General features: G+C 34.7%; 1 protein-coding gene across 1 annotated transcript in view; it reads right to left on the bottom strand.

Moving 5' to 3' along the window:
* The window catches only part of Cntn6 (contactin 6), a 216,830-nt gene that overhangs the window by 86,878 nt on the left and 107,283 nt on the right, over positions 1–22,669 (bottom strand). The window contains exons 6-9 of the mRNA XM_052172631.1: positions 14,326–14,510; positions 9,715–9,851; positions 7,756–7,885; positions 5,884–6,034 (exon numbers count right to left, since the gene is read on the bottom strand). Coding sequence (XP_052028591.1) covers positions 5,884–6,034; positions 7,756–7,885; positions 9,715–9,851; positions 14,326–14,510 — 603 coding nt within the window. The remainder of the gene's footprint in view (positions 1–5,883; positions 6,035–7,755; positions 7,886–9,714; positions 9,852–14,325; positions 14,511–22,669) is intronic.

Here is a 22,669-nt window from a genome sequence, read left to right as displayed (position 1 = left end):
CATTGTGCAGCCCATGTTCACAGGGTTGGGAAGTTTCTGCCTTTCTAACCCTTATAGTTAAGACAGAAGTCTCAAAGTAGCCAAGATTATGGCACTAATACATAAGCTGATAAGAACCATGCTAAGCATATTATGAACTGTTTCTTGGTCTAAGTGAATGGATTTATTGATTAAAATACTTGTCAACATTACTTCAAACAAGGGATGGTTCAAAGAATATTCTCTTTATCTCCAGACTGGTAAAACTGCCTGGATACAGAAGTGGGGATTGTGGTACAAGTATAAACTTCATCACCTGCAGGGTCTGTGATGGAAACTCCATTCATGAAAGAGGAAAGAAATTGTCCAAGCACATATAGTGTCACCACTTTTTGGAACTAGGTAATACAGTTTGATTACTTTGAATGGGCTTTTTAAAATCTCTCTCAATGACCTTCAGGTAGTTACACTTTCTTGGCAGTAGAAGTTATGGATAATGACAGTACCATATAAAAATTTTACACCAGAATCAAAAATAAATAAATAAATAAATAAATAAATAAATAAATAAATAAAATAATCTGTATGTCATATACATACTCCCAAGGTCAAGAATTGAAAATCTTCTAAATAGAATAACTAGAAATATTAAACATTTTATACTTCTCTTTCACTTTATTTATTTGTATAAGTCAGTCATTTCTTATCGGATATATGGGAAAAGTCTAAAGTTACATATATATTTTTTCAATTAAAATGCAATGATCAATTTGGTGTGACATTAAGAATGTGCAAGAGGATTCTCTTATCTGTCTAAATTTAGGATGTGGCCTTGTACAACTTTGAAAATGATTTAGATAATCTGTCATTCCTCTTTAAGTAAGACTATTCAACAGTTTGTCTACTTATAAAATTAAACCTGACTTTTAATATCTAATTTAAAAACAATCTGTGAGCATAATTTATGTCTAGTATTCAGTAGTTGGTTCTTAGACAATTTCTTCCCAGTTGCCTTGAAAATCTTTTTTTCTCTCTCCCCGCCCCCCCCCCGACACACATGCATAGACAATGACATATAAGCCCTATAATTTCATTTTTATGCTCTAGATGTAATAATTAATTTGTGATTAATGTAATATTTTTTCTACGACAATGCTTATAACTTTAATGTTTTCTTTCCATAAAGTCATCTTCCATTATGATAGCCATTGTGAAGTTAAATACAATTATTTTGCTATGATAGTCCTGTATCCAACAACAATGGTTCATTTCCCATCTCATGGTGAGGTTGCTAGTACAAAAGGAAAGAACTACCTTATACATGATGGGGTAAAGACAGCATCAGAAGCAATTTTTAAATATTGTCTTTTAAATTCATTTTACATAAGGAGGCCTATGGTAGGAAAAAATTTCAAAAGTATACTCATAAAATATTGCAGGGTTATAACTCAACTTCTTTGATATATAAGAAAACAGCAAAAACACTAATCCTAATGGTCCCTTCTCTTCTAATTTATTTTCTTCACCTTTTCCATTCTCTTCCCTCTTTTACGATAGACTTTCTCTATTCTCTTTCTATATTACTTTCTTTTTTGTCTTCAACTTGTACAGAAATCTCTATGACAAGACCACAAAAACACCATTAAACCAACATAAATAGCAACATGATGCTCTATTTTCCAATAAGCAGCATGAAGTCACACTCTTAATGAAACCAGTGAGGTCAGAGGCAATAGATGAGGGGAGAGGGCAGAAAGCCTGCAGAGATATGCTGTCCTATGGAGCCAGTTCCATGCCCTTTACAAATTACTTCAGTATTCATCATACCAGGTAGACAAAGATGCCTGTAATTACTACATCCTGCTAGGGCTCAATTATTTCTTCATTTTTTTAGAATGCACATCCAGAACTTAATTTGTTTGTTTTTTATTGTTAAAATGTGTAATGAAATCATTGAACTTCAGAAGATGTTGTTAGGAAGGCTCTTTGTAGGTTAAGAGGACACAGAGACCATTTCTTTCATCACAGTCAGGAGAACTTGAATCTGATATGACCATTAGTAACTGCTACAAGGCTGAGACAGATTCTGTCTTGGGCAAATGAAAGATAAACAAGAACAAAATATTCTTTATGCTTTTCTTTCAGTACAACTTCCAACTTTTGCAGTTTCTCTGGTGAGCTTCTGTATTCTCACACCTCCTGTTTTGGCATTTTAAGGTCAAGGAAGATCACTGGCTTCTCTTCCTGTCCTACAGGTATAGAACACAAGAAGCTAACGACAAAAAACAAAACAAAACAAAACCCAAACAACTCAATCAAAAAAAAATGGGGTAAAGAACTAAGCCAAGAATTCACAACAGAGGAATCTTGAATAGCTGAGAAGCACATAAAAAATGCTCAAAGTCCTCAATGATCAGAAAAATGCAAATCAAAAGGACCCTGAGATTCCACCTTACACCAATCAGAATGGCTAAGATCAAACCCTCAGGTGATGACACATGTTGGAGAGGATGTCATGTAAGGTGAGATTGCAAACTGGTACACTCTGGAAATCAATCTGGAGGTTCCTCAGAAAATTAGAATGAGATCTACCCGAAGACCCTGCAATACCACTCTTGGGAATATACCCAAAAGATGTCTCACTGAGATGAGCACATGTTCTACTATGTTCATAGCAGCCTTATTTGTGATAGCCAGACATTGGACACAATCCAAATATTCCTCTAGAGAAGAATGGATACAGCAAATGTATTTATACATTTTTGCAGGTAAATGGATGGTGCTAGAAAATATCATCCTGAATGAGGTAGCTCAGATCCAAAAGGGCATGCATGGTATGGACTCACTAATAAATGGATATTAGAAAAAAAAAGATTACAGAATACCCAAGATGTAGTCCATAAAAAAGGTCAACAAGTTGAAGGGCCCAAGTGAGGAGGCCTCAGTCCCACTTGGGAGAGAGAAGAAAGAAACCACAAAGAGGAAGGGAGGGGGCAACCTCGAGGGAAAAAGGAAGGGGTTGGGGGAGGGGAAAGTGGAACATGATCTGGTACTGGATTGGGGAAAAGAACTGAAGCCCTCAGGACCATGGAGCTAGAGAACATCATACTAAGTGAGGTTACCCAGACTCAAAAGGTGAATAATGGTATGCACTCACTAATAAGTGGATATTAACCTAGAAATTTGAAATACCCAAAACATAATCCACACATCAAATGAGGTACAAGAAGAAAGGAGGAGTGGCCCCTTGTTCTGGAAAGACTCAGTGAAGTAGTATTTGGCAAAACCAGAATGGGGAAGTGGGAAGGGGTGGGTGGGAGGACAGGGGGAGAGAAGAGGGCTTATGGGACTTTCGGGGAGTGGGGCGCTAGAAAAGGGGAAATCATTTGAAATGTAAATAAAAAATATATCGAATAAAAAAATAAATTAGGAAAAAAAGAGTGGAAACAGTCAACCTCAGGAGATGGAAGGTTGGGGGTGGGGCCTCCAGAATTCACTAGAGACCTGGGACTTGAGAAAATCTCAGGACTCAAAGGCAGGGACCCTAGATGAAATGGCCTACAGGGGGAAGCGGAAACTTGTAGAGCCCACCTCCAGCAGAAAGACTGAGGGATAGGGTTGCTATTCCACAGTCAAAACTCTGACACATAATTGTTCCTGTCTCAAAGAACTGTAGGGAAGTAAATGGAGAAGCACCTGAAGAAAAGAAGGTCCAGCTACAGGACCTAAGTGGGATCCAGCTCAAGGAGAGGCCCCAAGGCCTGACACTATTACAGAGGCAATGTGGAGCACTCATAAAAAGGGACCTGTCATGACTGCCCTAAGAAAAACCGAACAAGCAGCTATAAGAGTCAGATGCAGATATTTGCATCCAGTCAATGGACAGAAACTGCTGACCTCTGTGGCTGAATTAGGCAAAGGCTGGAAAAAGCTGATGAGGGTGACACTGTAGGAGGACCAGAAGTCTCAATTAACCCCGCCCCCCCCCCACCAGAGATTTTTTCAGACACTGAATCACCAATGAGGCAGCATACACCTCCAAAACATATACAGCAGACTTCTGGATCTAAGTTCAGTTAGAGAAGATGTACCTAACCCTCCAGAGCCTAGAGGCCCCAGGGAGTTTAGAGATATGGTGTGGTGGAGCATCCTTGTGGAGACAGGGGAGAGGGCTGGTGGGGAGGAGCTATGGATGTGGAGCAGTCAAAGGGTAGACTGGGAGGGGAATAAAATCTAGAGTTTAAACAATAAATAAATAAATAAATACACACACACATACATACATACATACATGCATGCATACATATGTATTATTTAGGCTTAAATCGGCTTTAATCCAGAAATATTAAAAAAAATACCTTTACAAAGGCAAGACTAAAAAATGAAAAAATTGCACTAGTATACTTCCTTTTAAACACTTCATCAGATATCTGGAGATGTCTCTAAATAGCACACAGAGCCATGAGAGCCTGACAGACCAATGCAAATGTCTGATATTAGTTATTGTTCCTCTTTTATTCTCTTTCCACGAATTTGCCACGAAAACAATATTGGTGCTGCTTACATCCAATCAAGGCTCCCTCATCCAGCTTATAGCATTTTGTTTCCTTAGCTTCAGATATTTTTACTAGTATCTGTATGACTGAAATCAAGTTGTTACTGTCCATGTGTAGTGACAGGTCATATACCAGTCTTGCTGATCCTTTTCTGTAAAACTGCCAATTGTCTGCTAGACATGGCCAACCTATTGGCTAAAAGCCCCTCCATTTTAGTTGAACTGTGACAATTCCCTTAACTACAATAATGTACTTTTTGTTCTCTGCTTTTTACCTTCCCTGCCCTGTGGGCCCTAAGTAAAGACCATTCAGCAGTGATACTCACCCATCTCCTGACATCCCTTAACTGGGTACTCATTGGCAACTCCTAAAAATGGTCAACTGTAGACAGCAAAGGAAACTAGTTGATTTCACTCACCCTTTATGCCCTATACATACTTGAGTTGAGAAGCCAACAGCAGTCTCCAATTCTTACAGTGACCTCCTATATAATCCCTGCCCAAAACAATGCTTGTGATATTTGTCAATCATACAGCCCTTGTCTATGTTTAGGTCGTTTATACTGCACTTTACTTCTTTCTTCATGTGTCCTGTCTTGCCAGACTAGGTTCATTGCTTAATATGATGTTGAAAAGCTCAATGAAATCATATATACATAATGATTCATTCATAACAGCAAGATTCAATCATACTTAGGGATCATTCAAATAGAGCTACCAACTGTGGCCAGACTGTCCCATATGCAAGAATACATAAGAATATCTACAACAATGTAATGTGTAGTATTTGTATTATAGTGTATTATATGTAGACAAAAAAAAAATAACTATTCTGTTCTGCTGCCGTGTCCTAGAAAACATTTAAGTGCTGACTTCAGTTTTCTCAACATCCATTTTGCAAAGAAACCTCACTTGCTTCTCTACAGGAACCTCTCCACATTTTTTTTTCATGTCGTGAATTCATTTTGTCATGGGGTGAACACCTGTGTGACTATTTAAAAACCACAGTACCAGGTGTGTGCATATGAGTATCTCCTGCCTTTGTGTAATGTTCTCAGTGGTTTCTCAGCAGGCTGGGTCAGGAAAAAGCCTTCAAACTGAATATAGAGAAAGGCCTTAAAGGGGTTTAAAAATATACGTCTATTATAAGTGTGTGCCATAAAAATGCTGCAGTCGAATTATACAAACAGTCTCTAGCTTTATACCTACTTATGTATATGTAGGATGTGAAATCTGTTGGCATCTTGGGGTACCCCAAGGGAAGTTTATTACGGGAGAAGGAAGCTGGATTTAGGAGATAGCACATTATGAAATTTTAAAAAATGTATATATAAAATAAGGTGTTTTACCTTTTACTTTGCTTCAGGTTCTCTGTTCCTCTTTTCCAGGAAATAGATGCTTTGGGAAAAGCATTTGGTTTGCATTCAATAGAAATGTCACCGCCAACTTGAACAACTGAAATCTTTTTAATGGGATTTTTTGAGAAATCTGGAGCTGAGGCTAAAACCAAAATTAAAAATTGAATTTTTAAATCGCTCAGTTAATGATGTTTAGTAAATTAAGTTTAATCCAATATATCAAATAAAAGTTAACATTTGTGTTAAGAATTAGTTCCAATATGCTCAAGTTGTTTTAAGGCTAGTTTAAATACACTCACACACACACACACACACACACACACACACTCTCACACTCACACACACACAAACAAAACATACACACACCTTCACACAATATATACATATACATAGATAAAAACATGTATATACATGATTTCTATCAGTGAAGCAAATCAGAAGTACTTTGTCACTCTGCACAATTTCTTCTAGAAAATTGAATGGAGGAAACTATATCTGTCTTCTACTGAAGTAGATAATGTAAGTGGAATTTAAAAACTTTACATTTGTCAGTCTTGGTTGTGTTCCTATCAAGTAGGATAATACTGAAGCAAGAATAAACAAGGAACCTGGGAAGCACCTAAACTCTCTGTGGTCCTAAAAGGTGGATGTGTGTATCTAATTTCAATTTCTAAAGTTTGACTGAACTTACGTTTTCATGTAGGTCCTGGCTTCTTGGTTTTTCAGGAATTGCTTCTCTGCCTTCACTTGACCTGTGCCAACTTTCTTTTGTGATCCCAGATTGAAAAGACTGTCCTCATTAAGGTTCTATTTGGCTTGCCTTGTGTTTGGATATAAACCAGTCAGTTTTCGGCCATGTGAATAGCCACCTTTTGCATATAGCTGTTTTCTCAGAGTGTAAGTTCAGCAAAGGTAAGGCTCACTCTCATTTGAGTATTTTCTATACTTGGATACTGGTATGTAATAAACGTTCAGTGGGATGGTAGCAGTTGAGCAAATACCTGACATTCAAAAGCTTATATTTGTTCTCTATCTTCATCTTCTTTCCTACCATTCTTCCTATCAGCAATCAACTCATAGGTAAAGATGCCTGAGACTCATTTATTGAGGCAGACACCTTTGCTTGAATTTCATGAGGTGCCAATTTCTCTCTGTTCCAAACTTAGTACTTTCTACCTTAAAGCATGAATTCCCTTGCTCCAAGCTTTCCTCAGTGTTTTCATGGCAATGTGACATGAATCCCAGTAAGTAACCGGAAGGAGTTAGCTACCAAAGCTTAAGAAATTATTCTATTTTTAATCACAGACACGGGTATGGCAGGACATAATCTCACTTTATTCCTGCCTTGAATATGGACTTGACACCCACAACTACAGGAGGGCACATTGAATTAACACATCTACACATCTTTCAGGAAGTGTTTTCAGTATAAGTGCTTACCTACAATGTCCTACATGATATCCAGTGCACATCTTAGAGAAGATAAAGTAGGTGACCATGTCTGAAGTCTCTATAAACTATCATTCGCCGTTCTTATACCTGTGAGGTTGAAATTATTTCTCATTCTTTTATTTGTAGCTAAAGAGATTTTTACTGAGTTCTGTTTGGTTTGTCCTTCAAGACCACCCACTAGAATCTAGTTAGAAGGCTGAAGCTCTTTTGAATTGGAAATATCTAATGGATATTAATGCATTATCAGATCAGAAGAACAACTAAAACATTTTGTGTCTAAAATATTTTATGTAAAATGCTAAATGGAATATTTCTCATTGTTTTTAAAGAAAAGTAATTTCTAGTTCACAGAAAAAAGTCAGGTTCAGATCTTGTAAAAGTGATATTTCAAAACATAAATGAATGACTCACCTAAAACTCTTAATTCTGCATTTGCATAAATTGTCTGATATTTGTTTTCTGCAGCACACTGGTAGATCCCAGAGTCTGACACATTCAGCATGGTGATGAAAAGAGTCCCATTTTCAATCTGAGTTCTCTCCTAAGAAGGGAAAACCATGAAAAAGTTGTTGTTATATTACTATAAAAGGTGTTTCATTGTTAATGTAATTCTTTTGCACAAAGTATGTTAATAAACAACATTTGTGCCTATCACCAAATGCTAAAATGTTTGGATTCTTTAATTCAATATCCTTATTGTTTTCTAAAATGTTATATATATAGTAATAAAATGTAATATATATATATATATATATATATATATATATATATATATATATATGTATATATATAATTCTTTTTATGGAACAAGTTTTTAGCCAGAATTTTCCAAGTTAAATTATTTCAGTAGAATTGGCCTTTACTGGCCTTCTCTTTAAGGAATATATGGAATTGCCTACTGTATGATATTTAAAATAATTTAGCATCTTCCACCATTCTGGAATGTGACAACTTCACATTGTGTTGCTAGAATTCCGAGTTAGGGAAGCATCTTTCAGTTTCATAACCTCTATGCAGCCTGCCTCTGCAGGTAACATCTGCTACAAGAACCATTTCAGGTAACAAGTTACAATTTTGAGTGCACATAGCAAAGTAGTTAGTATTATGAATCTACCCTAAACTAAACATTTTGATGTAGCCACTAAAATTCTCTAAGTGGTTTAAAGAAAAGAAAGAAAACGTGAACACATCAAAATGCATCCTGAAAATTCTACATAAACCAACACACAAAAAATACATTGTTTTTAGTTTCCAAATAAAAGATGTTTTGTGACTCTGTCTATGGCTACATGGAAATTTTTTCCATGAGATATACATAAGAGGAAATTTAGAATTGCATTGGAAGTGTGTATAAAGCCTCATATCCATTCTAATCAAGTATATACAGTTATTGTATTTCCTAGAAGCAGTTCGGTGCTGTGAACTAAGATTCTGCATCCTCCTAGTAGACAGGGTAGTAGAGTACATCTTCTACTCGCAGTTCTGTAACATTGGAAAATGTTTTCATTTTTCTAAATGCTTCTCATGTGGATCCTGCTCACAGGTTCAGTTCTGAAAACTAATTTTATCTTTAATTATTGCTTCATTGTGTTGGACAAATGTCTCAACCTCTCTGAAACACATTCTTTCATCTATTTGAAGGAATTATACTCTCTCTCTCTCTCTCTCTCTCTCTCTCTCTCTCTCTCTCTCTCTCTCTCTCTCTCCATCCCTCCCTCCTACATTATTTTGAGGACAAAGCAATGTTTAGAAAGAAGAGGAATATATGACCTGACTCACAGTAGAACACATCAAATTCAGCTTCGATGATGTAGCAATTTTTAATGTATTACTGTTTAGAATGTTTTATTTATCTCCTTGAGGACTTTATACTTTCCACACTTTCTCTTGATTAGACCCACCTCTAGTTCCTAATGCCAAGTCCCTATATATCCATCACAAAAATCCCCTCCCAACTTGATGTCTGTCTGTCTGTCTGTCTCTGTCTCTCTGTCTCTGTCTCTCTCTGTCTCTCTGTCTCTCTGTCTCTCTCTCTCTGTCTCTCTCTCTCTCTCTCTCTCTCTCTCTCTCTCTCTCTCTCTGTGTGTGTGTGTGTGTGTGTGTCTCCCTCCTTTTCCTTTTTTTCTCATTGAATCCAGTTAATTCTGCCTGAACATGTGCCAATGAGCACATCTAAATGTGGGTAGATTCATCACTGTTAATGTGACTATGTATAAGATTTCTATCCCATCCCACTTCCCTTCCTTCTAGTTTCTTTACAGATAAAAACAATAAAATTTCCTTTCCTGGAGCACACTGAACACTCCATAGACATGGGCTATTACTGAGAATGACTTATTAGCAAGGAGTTTTTAACATCTAATTCCTTACTTCTGTGTGGAGACGTTCACCATTCTTTAGCCACATATAGGAAGGATTTGGATTTCCACGAGCTTTGCATTCCCAATACAAGCTGTCATAGATAGAAAGGTATGTATTTTGGATTTTCTGTTCCCATTCTGGAGGAGCTATTTGAAAAGAAAAAAAGAAAAAAACAGACAAGGACATTTCGTTGGCAACTCAATCAAGGTAATACAATGTGTTCCAAGTTCTTAGTGATTAGGAGATTAACTGGGCCCAGGTGAACTTCCATTATAATATTTGAGGCATGGGAGGAGGAGGACTCCAGGAGCCTAGTAGGGGCAACCATCACGATTATCACCCCATATTTGGCTCGAGCTAAAGGTTGCTGTCTGTCATTTGGCTGCACCTGTTCAACAACTTGTAAATTCTGATGAAAGGTCAAAATACAGAAGACAGCTAAAGAATATTGCCATGCTAAATAACAGTACATATGTCAGTTGAGAAGAAGAAACTAAGGCCTAACCCTTTGTGAGCAAGTTTTCTTTAAATATGCCTGTTTAAAGACACAAGTAAATGTATTTAAATTAGAAATAATTCAACCCCAAATCTTGACACACATAAATGTTAGCCTCCACTCTTTAGTGGATAGTCCAATATTCTGTTGACTCCTGAGAAGAAATGCAGATTTGGGGACTTGTAGGAGAACAAAATATTTAACTTTAAACCTACAAATGAAAGTTTAACAAATTGATTTCCTGATATAAGCAGGTTCTTCCAACTTGCAAACATAAAGCCACTAGTGTGATGGAATTAGTTACCTTACTGTAAATTCAGGAAATAGTTAAATGGATTACATAAATCTCCTTTCCATTACAGATACTTAGAACCTGCTCAGTTACTGCTCTCATCTCTCCTTTCTTTAGTTATGTCCTTGTATGCTTGTAGAAGGCAGAGAACCTGTCTTTCCTTGCAATCTCTGGATAGGGCTAGCTAGACATTTTACATTATTGCACTTAATTCATTTAGGGTCTCAGCACCCACATAATGACCCACAATGCTAGCACCTCTTGCTGCTGCAGGTTGTTATGACTCTGGATTTTTACAGTCATTCGAAAACCTCTTCAAGATGGTATTTTAAGAAATCAGAAGCCAAATTATGGTGAATACTAATATAATTGAGAAGTTTGAGGGTAAGATTTTTCAGGTGGGACAGAAATACAGTCAATGAAAGAGGAGTTATTGACTGTAAACAACAAGGGGTATCTTGTTTTAAATAAACTTATAATGAATCTTCAAGATCTATATACCTAGGGAAAACTAAGGGATGCATGGAGGCATGTATTTCTTTGTTCCTGCCTAACAGTTATACAGTGATAAACTTCTACACAACCCATCAAAAGATGCAATGGTATTGAATAGGTTGTTGAAGAAGGAATACAAATAAAACTTTGAAACAAGACTTAGCATGTGCCTGATATCAGACTATTTCATCCTAGACCTGTGACATGTTATGCTGCACTCACTATACCAAATAGAGAAGGAAATGAGGCTATGTGGAGTTGAAATATTATGTATCACAAAACCTGTGTGTCTGATTTCCAGACTTTTCTACTGTGATACATGTCCCCATTAAGTCTCTGTAGGGAGCTGGTCACCAAATAGAAAGAATCATGTTATCCCTGGGTGGTGAGACTTAACCTATGATTATCTCTGGTGGAAATCAGCTCAATTTCCAATTTTAGAACATCCCTCCTGAGGTCTTGAGAAATAAATCATACCAAGGTTTATGAGAAGTCCATGCACTGACAAATCTCCATCTTCATTCTATGTGCTACTAATAAAATAATTTGTAAATGTTTATTTTAAAATGTCGTAATACATGTTTGACCTGAGAAAAATACTTTATAGCTTATAAAATTTAGATATAGGTTTAAAATATTTATTTTTATTTTAAACTATTATGCATATGTACATGTGTACATGTGTGTGTGTGTGTGTGTGCATGCTTATGTATCTATTTGTGTATCTATATATGAGGAAGAAGAATGTCCTGAAGAGATCAGAGGAGTCAGATCCCCACAGAGCTGTAGCTGCAGGCTACTGTTGTGACACACCAGATACAGGTTCTGGAAGATGAAATGTTTTCTGCAACAACAATACAGGTTCTTAAACCTAAACTTTACCTGGAGACTAAAATACAACATACATACATAGTAAATATATGCATGTTATTTTTTAATGTAGTAATTGCAACATTTGGACATATTTATTTAATATGTATGCTAACTGTATCCTTAGCATTCTAATGAAAAAAAAAACCTTAAGTGTATGTGTATGTAAGATATACAGGAAAGAAATAATTTACTTATTTGGATTTACCATGTGAGATTGAGTGTTAGATATTTTTCTTCTACTGCTAGCTATAGAACTCTACTCCTATCAACACATTATAATTCATGTAATTATAGTGATACATCAAATGTTAATTTTAGGGGTAAAAACACAAAATATAGAAGGATAGGCAATGTCACCATTCCTAAGTTGTAACTTAAGCTTAGCAGTATAAACATAATAGAAAGTATTTCTTGATTTCCTTTAGGTATTATTTAACTCTGACATAAGATGACTTCTCTTCATCATGTGACATGTAAATTAATACATGACTATGATGAATAGCGATTATCTAATCCATCAGGGTTTGTATTTTTCTTTTCATTCCAAAAGAATTGTTCATAACCATTGAAAAACTGATTAGCTCCTGTGAGATTGACTTGGAACCTTGTGTTTGAAACCAGGTAGAGTAGGAAGAGTCCAAGTTTAAATGATTCTTCAAAGTTTTGACCTTGAATTTGACTATCAGTACCTGTGAGATCTTTCTCAACCAATCTGAAATCTCTAAATTATAACATCACTGAAAACTACTTGTGCTTGTGATTATTCTAGAAATTATGAATTTTTATTAAAAAATCATGTACCCTAACTCTTGATAACTACATTGTTTTAGATAATTGTATCCTGATTCATTGCTTAGTGGCTGCTTTTTCTACTATATAGAAAAACATGAAATATTTTTATTTAAACTGAGCCAACACTTGTAATATATTTAGTATGGTAAAACTTGCACTGGTTTCTTACAAACACATTGCCAAAGATGCTGGCAGACAAAGACTGTCCTTTAAGAAGTGATACTAGTGAAAAAAGAACAAATCATTTTTCTTGGCAAGCATCAGTAAAATTGTAGAACAATAATAAAAGGGAAATTATAGTCTATAATAAGTAACTTTCACTTCAGGTTAAAACTGGAAATTCTAAATGAAATGGAAACTAATGTATCAAAAGATACATATGTCCTTTTCACAGGATATTCAGTCATTGTTGTTGTGAGTTAATTATAATAAACTTTCATATTATCTAAACATTGCTTTTAATAATTCTATAAGTAATAGAATCAGGATGTATAGAAAAGTATTTTGGCTACAAACAATATAGTTTCCAAGAGTTCTATATTAGAATCTTCAAATATTTTAATATTTCCTTTCTATATTTTATATGCTTAATATATTTTTAAAAGAAATTTTCATGATGTGAAGATGGTTCAGCATATCAGAGCACTGGCTGCTCCTTCAGAAGACTTATGCTTGAGTCAGCACCTGTATGACACCATTTGTAATATTCTAGGCAGCATGCACAGGCAGTTTGCATGAGGGTGGTGCATGGAAAAAATACACTAACATATTAAAAATTGTTAATAGAAAAATTAAAGGATGTTCTTATTTTGGCCTAGATGAAATAAGACCTAAAGATAATATTTTGGTAAGTTATACATTCATTATAACACATGGTATCTAGTTTAAATGATATTCTAGAAGGTATGGCAAAAGTGTATTATATAAAATGAACTGATTTTTCTGTCATCTCCATATAGGCAGAAAAATACTAATAAATAGAAGTAAATAATACAAACCAACATTTGGTCAATTTTTCTATTTACTTTTTCATTTTGTTTGTAAATCCTATTCAGAATACTAATTAAGATTGCTGTAGGCTACAAGTGAATATGCTCTAGAAAATGTATTTTAATAACGAATGCCTTGTATGAAAAACTTTAATGTTATTAACATGAAATGACTAACATTCTCCAGTTAAATATAATAAGTAATGCCATGTATTATGTTCATGAGTATGTACAGATGTCTGTACATATGCATACATAACACACATGTGGAATTCAGAGACAGATGTTGAGGGGATACCTGTTCTACCTTAGTTTTGAGACAGCAATTTTCTCTGAACTTGGAGTTTGCCTATTGGGTAGACTAGGAAGCTCTCCCCAGAGAGACTATGCTATGTCCATTTTTTATGTGATTGATTTGAGTTCAGGTCTTAATACTTGTGAGCACTTTTATCTAATCAGATACCAACTTCAAAAGCTATATTTTAATGGCAGTCCTTTCTACTTGTTAATTCAACTGGAAATGAGCCTTCCCACTTTCTCTCATGATACATGTCCACAGTATGTTAATAACTTCTCCCATTTGCTTTTTTTTAATCTTTGTAGCTATTCATTTTTTATTTTTATTAAGCATTTATTTTTTTTATTAAGCATTGTAAAAACTCACACAATTCCTATTTACTCACCATAGAAAATGAGTTGACCCTTTGCAAGATTTCTCCCTCGAAGGTTACCTGCGATGCACTCATAGACGCCTTCATCCTCTTGTTGGAACTTAGGGATTTCAAGGATAGCTTGGGATTTGCTGTACTTGACTTTCCCTGGCATCGGGCTTCCATCCAACCTTCTCCAACTAATATCAGGGACTGGACTAAACAGTTATACTTCATTAGAATAGACGGTGGGTTTTTGTCATTACATCAGGGTAAAATAAAAGAAACCTTGAATGTAAATCTCAGGAAAACAATTCAAACTATTATAGTGTGATTAGTTTTTACATCAAACAATCATTCACCACTCACTCCTACTGCCATCTATTTAAGATATGCTTACTTACTTTCTATTGATAAGCCCTTGTGCTATTCCAAGAGACCATATTAATAATAAATATACATGATATTTATCCTCGTATTGCTTATAAATTAACATAGAAACATAAAGGAGGGTAAAATAAATATATTTGCAAATTGTAATAACTGAAAGAAAGGTAATAGGATGCAGACACAGTAATATGTTTTAATCAATGGTAATGTATTGAACATGGAAAATTCTTTGAGAATATAATATTTAAGACTAAGTCAGAAAAATCTGCATGTATTTAGAGTTCCTAATTTAAAATAATGTTTTCAACCATTGGTAAATTAACATTTTACATCACAATATGCATGATAGGTGAGTTTGACTGTTAAGGATATGAGGTAACATAAAACAAATCTTAATAAATTTGGAACCCAAGGCTGTGTGTAATCTAAATATTGTAACTTATCATGGATTTATATTATAGCTATGTCTTGGTAGAAGATATTTATAAATAGAGTTTTCTACTTATAGAAATTTAATATTTTAGCCTAACATGGATACATTAAAATAAGGAAAAATACATGAAATTAAATTCCAAACAATAGTCAATGAGTTGGAATTCCCTGGTCGAGAAGGCCATATCATCATATGCAGAAGAAAACACAGCTCTAGAAAAAGCCACAAGAAGATTCATTAACACTCATGGTCTATAAAATGAAACTTCAGGTGTTGATGCAAGCATCTATTCTCTATCTTTAAGCTATTGCTCATTCCCATATAGATTTTTAAGATGACCTAGATATTTCTACTCTAGTTGTATTTTAAATTTATATGGACAATGATATTAGTAAGTGCTTTTGCAAAGCCCATTTATCAGTCTTCTCATAGATGTAAGGCTGATGTTGGAGAACCATCCAATCATTAGCAGGATAGCTGACAGATCAGGATCTGTAGAATGTGAATAGCAGATAAGTGAAGAAAATGAGTGACGGTTCCAGAAAAGCTTTGAAAATAACCACTGACCTGCAGTAGTCTCAGAATTTCTTGCTGGCTAAACAGTATGGTGGTCCTGTTACATATATCAAAGACAAATTACAGGTAAACCATTGTAGACTTCCATACAGTGCTCAGAAAATACTCCTCAAACTAATGCTTGAGTTGTCTCTTTTCCACAAATTTAATATACAGTTTCCAGGAATAACTTGAATTCATTCAACACAAAGCATGCCAATTTTAGTTTCTATCCCTTTAAAATGTCACTTTCCTTAACTTTAGATTGACATTTTATTAAATTGGCTTATTCCATACAACTGTTACCCTCAGATAACTGTTTTTCTTAATCACTGATTTTCTTAGGCTCTTTTTTTTTAATTTAATTTTTTATTCGATATATTTTTTATTTACATTTCAAATGATTTCCCCTTTTCTAGACCCCCACTCCCCGAAAGTCCCATCAGCCCCCTTCCCTACCCCTGTTTTCCCACCCAAACCTTCTCACTTCCCTGTTCTGATTTTGCCCTATACTGCTTCACTGAGTCTTTTCAGAACAAGAGGGCACTCCTCCTTTCTTCTTGTACCTCATTTAATGTGTGGATTATGTTTTGGGTATTCCGGTTTTATAGGTTAATATCCACTTATTAGCGAGCACCTCACTTCCAGAAGATCCTGCTATACCACTCCTGGGCATATACCCAGAAGATTACCCAGCATGTAATAAGGAAACATGCTCCACTATGTTCATAGCAGCCCTATTTATAATTGCCAGAAGCTGGAAAGAACCCAGGTATCCCTCAACAGAAGAGTGGATGCAAAAAGTGTGGTATATATACACAATGGAGTACTATTCAGCCATTAGAAACAATGAATTCATGAAATTCTTAGGCAAATGGATGGAGCTGGAGAACATCATATTAAGTGAGGTAACCCAGACTCAAAAGATGAATCATGGTATGCACTCATTTTTTTAGGCTCTTAATGAATGATAATGAGGTTCTGCAGGAAAATGTATTTAGATGCAAAGGTATTCCTTACATCTGAAACATTTCAAACTATATGTAATATTTAATTGCTAACAGAAGGTCATAATGTTATCTTTTAGTGGTTGTGGAACAAATATCATTTATGTTCCTTACTAGTGACTTCTCCTTTTCATATTGAACATATACTTATAACCTGTATCATTAGTTACAAGGATATACTTATATTAAAAGAATATCACATTGCAACATATGCATCTATAATCTCAAAAAATGGGACCCTATTTTCAGTGGACTTACTGTGTGGCATCAAACATAATAAGCTCAACCAATCCCAACTATTCTGAGTTTCCAAAGGCAAGAACTCAGTGATTACATTAGATTCTCACTAATAAGTGTTCTTTGATGGTGGAAAAGAAACATACTGTATAAATATAGCTTTCAAGTTTTGTGCAGTGTAGCAAAAAGTATCAGCTGTCAGTGCTCCACGGACATACTTTCTAGTATTTATGCTCCACAGATCCTCTGCATCCCATCACAACAGCCTACACAGCTATAGCACTTTCTTGTTAACTGCTGAAAAAATGCTTTAGACAACTCTAACTATACAAAAAAAAAAAAAGCTGGAAGAATCTAGATAGATCCATGTCCCTAAGAAGGGTTCTTACTCCATCTTTCTCTGAAGCTTGAGTCTGTGACTGTAGAATGACACCGAGTGTGACTTCATTTTCTCGAGACTTCACTTAGTAAACAAAAGCACATGTAGAACTTCACTTAATTCTCTATAGATTCTGCTCTTCGTCTTTATTTCTCTGCCTCGGTTCTTTTTGTCCTTATAGGTCTTTCCTAAGAAGTCTATTTATAGTCACTTACAAAAATATCATCCTTTCAAAGTAGACCTCTCAGAAGAGCAAATAGTTAAAATTTCCTTCCATTCTAAACATGTGCTACTTCAGTTAAAACATCAACGGCAAGGACTCCTTAAATGTGCCTCAGAATGGTGCTTCTAATATAGATATTACATTCGCACAGAAATGGAAATCTGTAAAATTAAGCAGAAATGACGTCAAAAGCAAGCGGTGGAACCCTAGTGTAAAACTATGCATCAAGAAATATATTTTCAGTACTTACTGTCCTATCAGACCAAAATTATACCACAGAAAAAAGTGGGACACTATGAGACTGAGCATAGATAGAAAATTTTCTGGTTAAAGAAGAAAAGACAATTTTTCCTTGTTTTACTTGGATTGGGGAAAATAAATTTCTCACAACATCAAATAATGGGAAAGGTTTTAATATTAATAGCATAGTTTATTTAGTCAGGTTCTTTCTGGCTGTCCTGGACCTTGCTATGTAAACTCACAGAGATCTGCCTGGCTCTTCTAGGATCTAGAATTAAAAGTGTAAGCCACCACATCTGGATTGGAAAAAATTATTTCTTAATAACTTTACATTCTGGGAATAAAACAATCAGAGTTTTGAATTTCACATCTCTAGGGAATGTTAGTTCTTTGGTTATTTTAACTTTTAAAACATTGGTGACTTTCTTTAAGTAATTCAGCCCTAACTGAGCATGGTGGCACATGCCTGGAATCCCAGTTATCCAGAAGACTATTGTAGGTAAATCAGGAATTTAAAGCTACTTGAAAAACAATCTGAGTTTAAAAATAGCATCAAAATTTTGAGTAGGTTTTGTTTCAAAACAATATCAAAAATAGAATAAAATAAAATAAAAAATAAAAGGCTATAGATGAAACTGCATTGTTAGGCACTTTCCCAGTGAGTGGGAGACCCATCATTCAATCTCTACTAAGTTACATCATAATCCTCTTCTGTTTTCATAAGATCTGAATTGAATAGGCATATATATGTATAAATTGAAGAGAAAGTACACAATTGAGATATTACCATCGTAGGCTGGTATGCAGCACTTGGGAACTAGGGCACCCCCGTGTGAAATCCTCCTTGAGATTGGCATTGCTTTAAGGAGCACTTTTGAATAGACTATTTCCTTCCACTTAAGTTTAAAATTCAGGGAAGTTATTTGAAATGTAAATAAAAAATATATCGAATAAATAAAAAAAATATTCATGCTCCAGTCCAAAACTATGGAACTTTAAGCATCTAGTCAATAATAGGCAAGCACATTGACAAGTCTTTCATGAAAATTAATGTTAAAACACAAGAAAAATATCAAAATTCTTCACGCATTTTATGAACCAACGTACATGTTGTAACAAGCATGTAAATAAACAAACCCACAAATCTTACAAAAGAACAAAAATTAAAATTCTCTTTTAACATGTCGGTCTGTTAGTACCTTTCCTTTTTGTCTTTGTTCCACTTGGAGTATTTTTTTGCCACTCCCAATAGACTCCAAAAACCTGAGTTCAATGAGACTTAATGTTCATTTACCATTGGTGTGGTTAGATTATATGATATTATAAATTCTTTGTGCATATTTTGTTATAGATATTTTATAATCTTCTAGACAGCCAAATACTCAAAAATAAAATTTCTTATTTTTCAAATGTTCATTATAACAAAGCATTTGACCAAGTATGCAGAAGATTCTACAGCTACTATATAAATGCTTGGATTGTTTCAGACATCATGGCCCTCCTGGATAGCACTGGATATAGAATCAGAGAGGAAATTCAAAATACTAATTATTGAAAAAATAATTTTGATGAGGTTTACATTTTATCTTTCTTTTCACGAAACTAAATAAAATATGTTTTACAGTAAAATGGAAATGTCAACACCAAAACCAAAATTATGAAAAGTGAAAGCATGCTAACAGTGATATTTTAAGTTTTAATCTAGTATTTTTTCTAAAATATACTATCCACTCAAATAATGACCATAATACAATTGTATGTTACCTATATGATGTAGTGTGGAGCATACATTGAGCTACATCTGTGGTATATTGAAAAGCAAGTGGTTTTGTGACTTATTGGATTCACAAAATGGGAGAGAACAATTGTATACAGTCTTAGTGTGAAATCTCAAATACTCATGTGTTTTAAATACAGTCTAATATATAGTAAGCCATATATTTGAGCTATCCATATACAAATAAATAGACAAATCTAATTGAATATTATTTGTCATGTCAAAACCAGCAACTTTGTATTAGTTTTGTGTGTGTGTGTGTGTGTTAGAAGATCCATGTGATATAACATTTGAAACTTATTAATTTATAAATTTTCCATTATCTGAGTTTTGCATTCCACACCATGAAAAATGGTTGCCAGTGGTCTATGTCCACCTGTGAAAGTACATTTTCTGCTTCTCACCACTTAATGAACAAGCAATAACCGTGATTCTATTTGGTCATGTTCAAGCCCTGCTTACAAGTACACAGATTCAAGTGAAGGCATACTTTACTTTGGAGATGCTTTTTAAAAGTCTCTCTCAATGTCAAGAGACTATTATTATAGATAGAAAAGAAATTCAACACTCAACAAAGAAAAGAAACACTGTGTTTAAAAAGCTGGGAAATAAAAGTAATATTAATAATAATCATTAATTGAGTAATTACTATGTACCAGGCACTGTGACAGGTGGCTTCCATATGTCATCTGAGTTAATTCCTCAGCTGGAAGCATCTAACAATGCTAATTACCTGTTCAGAATGGTACTCACGTTTAGACAGATAATTTATACTAAATTATTACCTGCCAATTTTCCTTGACTTGAAATTCCAGTGGAGGCTAATTAATTGTGATCCACCCTCTAATCCTTTTCAGTTGCCACCCTCTCAATTACAAGCACAGATGACTCTTCCCTTCTGTAGGTTCAGCCATTCCTTTAGATTCTACCTGATTGGATTATGTTGATGATCCTAGTCCTGCCATGTAGACTGGTGGCTCTTTTACTCTAATCAAAGTAAACTTCTCTAGTGTTTTATTTTTATTAATGTTTTATTTTGCATTCTTTTTTATTAATGTCTTATCATGCGCACATATCATGTGCATATGCGTGTTCGGGTGCATGCCATCACATGTGTGTGGAAGGAGCTATGTAGAGTGAAAGGAGTGTTTTCTCTCACCATGTGGTCGCTAGAGATTGAACCCAGGTCATCAGGCTTCATAGCAAATGCCTTTGTCTACTGAATTATTTCACTACCAATAAAATGATATGAATGATGTACTTGGCATTTGGGTTAATAAAAGAAAATCTATTTATAGATTATACATCAAACCCTTATACAACAAAATAAGAATGCTAAATGTCTTTAGGTTCAGACAATAAAATATATAAAATAAAAAAAATCACACATAATTTAGAAAAGCAATGGTTTTGAAAACAATGCAATTAATTTAAAATCTTCAAAGTAAAAATATAATCTCCCTGAGAATATCTCAGGGCTACAGAGAAATTCAAATGGCCCTCATAATGGAGAGTAATGATAGACTAGATTTATAAGGAGTCAAGCTACCCATGCTGTTACTTATCACTCTATCTATGCAGATGAGTATTCTATCTGTATTCCTCTCAGTTATAACCCTCCCTGCTTCCTTCCATACTTTATAAAGAATTCAATCTTCAATGTAAATCTTAATAATAAAGAAAAACAGCCAAGATGATTTTGTCTCCCAGTGTTTGCTTGTGTCCTAGATAATAGCGTTTTTCACTTTGTAGATAACAATGAGCATTGTTAAGACCTTTTTTCTATATCCCTAGTTTATAATCCATTTGCCTATAATGTAAGTTTTAACAGTTTTAAAATGCCACAGATATAAAGCAATCCTTTCCTTTCTCCCTTCTTTTTCTTCACTCTGTTTGTGCTTCTTAAGTAGGCAGTGCCAGAAATGAAGTCTTCCGATTCCATTCTCTTGCATAGTTATGCTTTTTTAGAGTGAGCAGCCTATTAATTTTATCCAAAGATAGAGAATGCATTTGCTAACCATCTGGCCTAGTTTAACCTGAATTGCAAGTTAAACTAAAGCTTTCCACATGCTAGTAGGAACTATGTGCTTCAATTCAGTACTTTTAGCCATAAATAGAATTTTCATTACTAGTGCTTTCTGAGAAAGCTTATATTTCTACTGGATTTCTTAAACTTAGTTATTCACAGCTTAAATCCAAGCCATCCCAAGTTTTCAACTAGAGACTGATACAGACAATCAGTCACCTAAAATGTTTGTGTCTGGGATTATTTCTAACTTAAACCTAATTTCAGAAAACTCTGCTAGTGACCATTTTCAATCAGACAGAGGAACAGCATGGCAAGATCACTGACAAATGCTTTTGTTAAATTTTAAAGCTGTGCAGCTAGCTGCTTTCATTTCCTCAACTTGAAATATTCATAAAAAGGCCTGAAATGTAAGAATCTCCTTCGGGAACATAATGTCTCTAAATTTCTAATTTCCATAGAACGCAAAGCAACCATTGTGGAATGATTTCTTGAATCATTTAAATTTTGTACTTATGATTACTTTTCAGTGGTGGCTTTGGTAAAATGTTTGTGTCCTATAAATCCTAAGTTTCATTCTTAAGTATTGGAGAGTTGAGTTGAACATGAGGTTGGAGCCCACATGGATGAGATTAGTGGCCTTTCACTGGACAAGATCACTTTTCAAATTACTATGAAATAATTTGTAGACTTTCAACAGACACAGAATCTTCCAACAGCCTCATTCCTGGAATTCTATCCCTCAGAGAATAGAGAAACACATTTCTAGAGATTATGTAGACTAGTATTTTGTTATGGGAGTCTGAGGGGGCCATCACTAGATTTCTTTGGAAAGGTGATGTTATGGATGCATTATTAATGCACAGTAGCTGAAATTTAAAACTCACAAATGGTTTCTTAATAGTAACAGTAGGTAAAGAATTTCATCTTCACTTGCAATTAAATAACATGTAAGAAATGTTTATAACTTAGCATTAGTTACATCCCTTCTCTAGAGGAATGTCATGTTCGCTTGCACACACATTCAGTTGAGATTCTAATTGGTAAATAAGAATATTGAATTAGGCTATGAGAACAATAGAAAATAGCAGTAAGGCTAGATTTTTAAAC

Source organism: Apodemus sylvaticus, chromosome 2 (assembly GCF_947179515.1).
Source record: "Apodemus sylvaticus chromosome 2, mApoSyl1.1, whole genome shotgun sequence".
NCBI lineage: Eukaryota > Metazoa > Chordata > Mammalia > Rodentia > Muridae > Apodemus > Apodemus sylvaticus.
Note: the sequence above shows the minus strand (reverse complement) of the source record. Positions and strands in the feature narration are given on the sequence as shown.